Below are 7,605 nucleotides of genomic sequence, written 5' to 3' on the forward strand. Positions count from 1 at the left end.
TAAAATTAAACTGAACATTTTGGAACAAAAAAGTTTTGAACTGATTTCTATAAATGAGGTTAGCTTCATTATGTATTAGTGATAATTATTTAAATATTTAAGCAATCAAGCAATAATCTGTACAAAAATTCTATTTCAATAGGGAATTTTTTAGGAAACTTGCTCAATTTTAGGGAATTTTCTAAAATGTTTATTATCAACAGTGGGGATATCATAAACAATGATAAAATTGAATATGATAATATTGCGGGTATTATCGGTAACAAATAATAAATACGATAATATCACAATCACTATCGACAAAATCCAGTAGAGTTAGCAGCTATACTCCATACTTATATTGTTAATCATACTTATAATTTTTTTAATTAATTTATTTAAAAAAAAAATGAGCAAATAATATAGGACATATTAGATTTGAATATAATTTTGAACACTTAGATTTAGACCAGAATTAAATAACAATAAACTATTAGAAAATGTAAGCATTAACTAGCATTTTATAAACTAATTGTTAAAAATAATACTAACTGGGATGCTGGATACGAAAAAGGAGATTTCACTAGTGTTATTTAACATCATTCGTCTATTCTATTAATTTTAATTGAAAAATCGAAGATCCATAAACAAATGTTTGATGCAGACATTACTAGAACAAATTAAATAATAAAAAAGCCATTACATTGGATATAGTTATATAGTATTGTCAATGAACATAAAAAAATAAAATAGTTTATGAATGAACTGATCTCTGTTTAGATATTCAGTTAATATTACTATCTTAGAAAATATATTGTGAATAATTTTTAAACTAATGTTAATTTTTTTTTTTTTTAGATAAAAAAATATTGATTACTCAATCTAACATTTGTATTAATTTTAACTGTTTTTCATATTATGCAATTTCATTTAATTTGGGTAACGCAACAAAACGTATTTCTTAAATTAAAGATATCATTCTTGAAGCTTTAATAGAAAAAAAAATTTCTTTTAAATTTCCTCAGCTGTGTATTAAAGGAAAAGTCTAGTTAACGAGCTTTGTATGAAATGTTAGCATCCTATCCCCTCTACGAAATTTTAGGTCTCGATAATTTTTAGCAATGTTTGAAATGTCTGATTTTTTTTTTTAAACAATGCATCTAAAAGATTTTTTAGTTTATGAATATCCTTTGATAATACTTTCATATTCTAGAATGGTATAATTATGTGTATTTAGATTAAAAAAATATGAAATAATGTATTTAATTCAAAATAAATATAACTTTAAATTTATTTCAATTTTATTACAACTGCAATAAATAATAATCTGAATTCAACAAAAAATACCACTGATCACTGGAATTGAAATAAAATGAGAGACAAGTCTAAATACAAGAAGTTTGTACAACTTATCCTATTTTAAAAACATGAAGAAAAAAATGACAAGAATCAAAATATTAACACAAATACTATCTGTAACATTTTGTACTATTATGAAATTAAAAGACAGCTTGAATATTTCAGTATTACAAAGTTCTTAAACATTTTATTACATTAAATTTTGCAAGCAAATGTATAAGTTATTATATGTATTTTAGGTCGTAAAATTTCCAATTTATATTTTACACTTCAATTATAATACATTAAAAATGACAAACAATGAATTTTCATCCAACAATGCTGGGTTGATGTCAACAAATTTATTACAATAAAAACATGTAGTAAAATTACTTGAGCAACATAACTCAATGTTAAAAATAAATATCACTAATTCTTTTTTTTCTTCCAAATAACATCAATATATTTTCAAATAAGGAATTAAACAAATAAAATTATTTTGAAATATAATAAATCATATGTGTTTATCACTTGCATTCATTAGAAATATGAAAAGATTGTTAATCAAAATATACAACTTTAAGCTGCAATGGTTTAATAAAGATTTTACCTCTTGTATTTTGATTAATAAATAGTAAGTCTTATCCACACAATGAAATAAAATGTAATTTTTTTACTGATTTGCAATTCAAACAATTTGACACAAAAATTTCTCCATTAAGCACTTTATCTTCACTGAATCAGAGAAAAACTGATTGCATCAAATTAAATGTGGAAGGTGACATATAAAGAGGTAATAAGTGAAACTTAATTTATTTGCAGCACAATATGTTTAAAAGTCATACCATCAAATTAAAAAGTATTTAATTTCTATTAAGAATTGAAAACATAAGCATTGATTATTAAAGTGATGGGGATAGAATTTACTATTTCAGTTCTGTATTTTTAATGAAACTAAAAAAAAAAAAAAAAAAAAAAAAAGACAAAATGGTTTGACTGAAGATGGCAGAATCATGGTGGCACAGCAACATTGTCGCAGAATGTTACAGAGTTCTTGCAGAAAGAGTTTTCCTTTGGGAAGTAAAATTTTTGCTTTTCTTTTCTGCAGAAATTTTTGAAAGATTTTATAGTTTCTTCAGAATTATATTCAAAAGATGCCTTTCTCGCACATTAAAGGAGTGGAAAAAAATAGTCTTGATTTTTCTTTTGAGAATAATGAAAAATGAAGAGCAATGAAGTAAAAAAAAATTAGGTTTTCTTTTCCGCATAAATTTTTATTCTGTTATTTATGCAGTTATTACTATGGCCTTTAAAATCCAATATTTACGACATTTATTACAACTAAATCTCAACATGCATTTAGTAACCCCTTTTTGAAGAGTTCGATTCACGTGATATTGTGGTCGATCTTTTTTCGATAGTTACTGCTAAGGATTTCACGATTTTTTTAATGTGATGATGAATTACAAAAATGAAATAGTGTGCTATTGCCCAACAAAATGCAAGAATATCGACCAAAATCTTAGAATAAAAAAAATATTACATATTCAATTATAAAAATTATTTTATTTGATCAGAAATTTTTTTGTTCAAATAGAAGCTTCTGTTACTTTAAATTAGTAATATGTTTATTTCATAATTTTCTAAGTATCTAGCAGAAAGATTGTCGCAGAGAGCCACAGGGTGAATAATACTTTTTCAATTTGTCCTTCAATGTGATATATTTTCTTCAGTTTTTTGATTCTTCTAAAAACTAAGATACCATTTTGACACAAATATACACTTTTCCCAAATGGAAATTTGAATAATATTTTTTTTAACAATTATTAGTTATTAAATTCACGGTTATAGAATTTTATAAAATACTAAATTAAGATTTTTATATCAAAACCTATGTTAAAGAAAAGAATAAAAGTAGAGAAACGAGATATTGAAGAAACTATAGAATATATGAATGAGGAATGTATGAACATAATCCCCAAAATTGGGTTGGCTACGGTCAAGCTTGATTATGAATGAAAAGAAATGTTATAAGAAGGTATTAAATAACTTTCTCTAATAAAATCAATAATTAATATAGATGGGGATTAATTAATTTTCTAAGCAGTATATTCCACGAGTAAGTGCAAACCTATGATTCTCTGTTATAAATCCCATTTAATGCAGATATTTCTATAATCATAAATAGTATTTTATATGATCACTAGTCAAGATTCATTATTATGGAGTCAGACTTATTATTTATTAATATAATGACCTTACTAATAATTGCATACTATAGTTTGTAAGCCTTCTTTATTATCAATTAATTCTATTTTAACCATGTTAAACATAATCAAATTTTCATAGTGACAGGTGGCATACCTAAAATTCTCTGTTGTATTTAAAGATTTCTTTATTGTGGTTAGTAATGCAAAAATAAAACAAATCACATCTGATGCACCACAAGTCTCTGAATTCCTGAGTGAAACATAGAAATCCAAATACTATTCTTTACAATCATCGGTCGTTAGATTAATCACAATATTATTGTCTATCAATAGGATAAGAATCTTATTAATAATTAAATTAAGTAAGCCTATAAGCTTACTTTAGGACCAGTATATGGTGCAGCATCACACCAAAAGTCAGTAGGAGGAGAGGTTCTTAGTAACCAAGTTTTAACCTCAGAGTCAGTTTTATTGGTTTCTAAGGGAACGTAATAATGGCAGTCTCTTTCTTTCATATCGTAAGGAGGTGCTAGAATATCTAAGAATGCTGCAGTCCCACCAATAGCGCAAATTTCGTGAAAATTAGACTCTTTCGGTCTTAAAACACAAGGCTCATCTTTGTCAGTCACATTTTCTGGAGAGTGCTTTTCAACAGGAATTAGCCGATCTTTTTGAGAACTTTTGATTCTGTTGCTGATGTCTTGGGGCAATTTAACCTCTCCAGGAACCTTGGACAAAGCACTATAGGAAGAAATTTTCAATGTACCTTGTATGACTTTCAGTACACCGTGCATACCGGGATGATCATGCAACGGTATTCTAGCACCGCTTTTTAGTAGAAATATACCCATCGAGAAGCACTGATTCTCCGCAACTTCGATATATGTCACGGGAGCTAAGGATTTTGATGAATTTCCACTGTTTATAGTCCTAATAGTTTCTTTGTTTAGCTTCAAATCGGAGGAACGTATTCTAGCAACATTTCTAATTAGTTTGGTAAAACTTTCTGCGAAGTTTTCTTCCGTCAAACTTTTTGAAAATGTAGCTTGCGCTTGTTTCGCTATTACTTCAACCAACGAAGACATGATTATTGAAAATAAAGATGGTGTTGATGCCAGATTATATAAGTGAAATCTAGAAAGTAATAATGTGAAGAAAGTATTGAAGCTCTTTGCAGTGAAGCTTACAGCTTATACAGATGCACGTTTGTTCATAATCATAAGCTACATTTTCACTGCTAATTTATTACTTTTTTCAGAAGCATTCACATGCGTGCAGTTCCTTTAAGGACCATTCACACTCATAAAAAAAAAAGCGTTTGTGAAATCGTAGACAGGTTCTTACTCGCATGAATGGTCCTTTATTCATTTTCATACCCTATGTACATTCTGATCCATAAGTTTCTGTGTGCTTGTTAATGCAATAATTCTTTTCCTGATGTTTTTTTTTGCTTTTCACCAACGGTTTCTACTATTCGCGATCGCAACGAACTATAGGAGGCGTTGTTGTATGAGACTAATACCTGCGAATTCTATATGAACAGTCATTAATTTGGAAGCAGAAAACTATTCTATAGAAAACTATCATCAAATAAGAAAAAAACTACTTAAAAGTAAAATTTTTAATTTTATAAAAATTAATATTACCTGCTTTATAAGTCAGAAGAATTCCAAAATGATTTGTTTTTTGATTTTTGCTACCATTTTTTAGTGCTACGAAAATGCGTCTTTGGGATTTGCCGAAAATAGAAAAAGATGCAATTTTATTTTTTCAGGAGCGAAATATTTTGCCCATTCGCGATCGCAACGAACTATAGGGGGCGTTGTTGTGTGAGCCGCTTACCTGCGATTTCTATATGAACCGTCATTCAGTTACTCTGGAGACGTCGTTAACGTAGCGTGTAGCATTGCAACGTTCCTTCTTTATTGTGGCTAATTAAATTTAAAAAAGAAAAATGCTTGATATTCTTTCTTCTGCAAACGAAAACTAAATGGTATCTCTTTTTANTAAATATATTTTTGGCGACATTTCATTCAAATGCAGCCAAATAAGGGACAAAATACAAAACATGGCAAACCTTAAGAATTATTCACAATGAGATATTAACTTTCCAAAATTTGTTTTGGCCTTGCGACCTCTGAGAATCAATACATTTCTGAAAGCTCTTATGAATGGTACAATTATGTTTAGATTTGAACCTAAATTACAATAACAAAACTGCATAGAATATTTGGCTTCTTCACACATCGCCTCGTAGACATAACATAAGCGGAGGGATACACCGGAAATTTTCTAAATTTCTTCCGGTTTAAGGACGCTTGTTATTGTTTACATTAGACCACCCATCCATAGTTTCTCAAGTTAAAAGATTTTAATCTATACGAAAAACCAGAGAGAAACTAACGTAATTCCTTCCTCTATGACTTTCCACACGCTAATGGGGAAAGCATGTGAAGTGTTGCCATAGGAAAAGAGTTCTGCTCTACGCCACCTGCAGCCCATTTCGATCGCCAATAATCATAAGCTACATTTTCACTGCTAGTTTATTACTTTTTTTAGAAGCATTCACATGCGTGCAGTTCCTTTAAGGACCATTCACACTCATAAAAAAAAAAAGCGTTTGTGAAATCGTAGACAGGTTCTTACTCGCATCTCCGAATTCGTAGGCGCGATTTTTTCACATACAGAATGAATGGTCCTTTATTCATTTTCATACCCTATGTATATTCTGATCCATAAGTTTCTGTGTGCTCGTTAATGCAATAATTCTTTTCCTGATGTTTTTTTTTTTTTTTTTTTTTTTTNATATTTACAGGCTCCCGCTAGAGGGCGTACTCGAGCGTTGCGATCGCGAATTGCAACGTTGTTGTATGAGACGAATTCCTGCGATTTCCATAAAAACAGTCATTTAGTTGCTCTGGAAATGTCTTCAGTGTAGTATTGTAACGTTCCTTCTTTATTGTAGCTTATTAAATTTAAAAGAGAAAAATGTTTGATATTCTTTCTTATGCAAGCGAAAACAAAATGGTATCTTTTTTTTAGAGAAGGAACATCCAAAACACATCGGAAAAATTTTGTAAATAAGCGGGACAAAAAATATGCATCTTATTATTAGAGTTAAAACCTAATGCCTGAGAAATAGTTGTAGTTTTAATTAGCTTAAGGGCGCTTTTTCATTACACGACACGATACCGACAAAATCGGACGACAAATGTGTGAACGACAATGTGGTTGCCGGATCGTTCAAGTAATTGTTTTTTCACTTGTCCGATATCGTTCGTCCGAGAAGTAGAAATTCTTGTTCATTCAGTGTTTTGAGCTTGAGTGAGCAGTTGTTTGTGTTCTGCTGTTATTTTTTTTCTGCTAACTTTATTTATGCCGGATGATAATCATCGTCTCAAACTTCTTACTTTATTTTAGAAGAAAAAAGCTAGCAGTGCAAAAACGTTTTTGGGTGCACGAAATGGTACTTACATATTAACGTCACCGCAGCTACAGATTTGGCTGCTTTTAAGTGCCGCCAATCTACTCCTAAAATTTTTGCGACAAATCATGAAATAAAACACTTTATTTAAAATCTAAAAATTCAAAACACTTTATTTAAAAACAAAGTAGTCAATCGGATTTCGGTGGAAAATGGGCCGATATGGAGTTTAACATATATTCAAAACAGTCTCTTTTCTTTCATCAGATGCTGTCGCCATATCGTCGCTTTGAAACTAAACCGCAGTAACTCAAAAATAAGATATTTAGGTCATTTTGTGTAAAAAAAAATCACCCTTTTAGAGAAACAACGTGTCATCTTCATAGCTCCATAAAATTAATTTAGAGAGCAGATAAATCATTATCGCATTGGCGCGATTCGCCATCTTAGTTTTAGGGAATAGTGTAGCAGTGTGCCAGTTGCAACNACACGTTCAGGATGTGGTCCAATTCACGAAATCGAAGGCAAGACTGTTTTTCTGCCTTATTACAGGAAACTTCGCTCAAGAAAACCAATCATGCTAGCCGATAATGATCTAAAGCACACGAGCAAAACTGCGAAGGCCTTCTTGTCAAGCAAGAAAATTAAGGTTTT

At 29.7% G+C, this 7,605-nt stretch overlaps 1 protein-coding gene across 1 annotated transcript; it reads right to left on the reverse strand.

The window, feature by feature from the left end:
* Window positions 1-1,252: 1,252 nt before the first annotated feature.
* LOC107450775 (2-aminoethanethiol dioxygenase) lies at window positions 1,253-4,684 on the reverse strand. The gene has a single exon (XM_016066673.4). The coding sequence runs from the start codon at window positions 4,610-4,612 to the stop codon at window positions 3,896-3,898; it is 717 nt and encodes a 238-aa protein (XP_015922159.1). The 5' UTR covers window positions 4,613-4,684; the 3' UTR covers window positions 1,253-3,895.
* Between the last annotated feature and the right edge of the window lie 2,921 nt (window positions 4,685-7,605).

The sequence above is a fragment of the Parasteatoda tepidariorum genome, chromosome 8, assembly GCF_043381705.1.
Source record: "Parasteatoda tepidariorum isolate YZ-2023 chromosome 8, CAS_Ptep_4.0, whole genome shotgun sequence".
Classification (NCBI taxonomy): domain Eukaryota; kingdom Metazoa; phylum Arthropoda; class Arachnida; order Araneae; family Theridiidae; genus Parasteatoda; species Parasteatoda tepidariorum.

Coding starts and splice junctions, on each gene's coding strand:
- LOC107450775 (XM_016066673.4), bottom strand. CDS start 4,612: ATGTCTTCGTTGGTTGAAGTAATAGCGAAACAAGCGCAAGCTACATTT.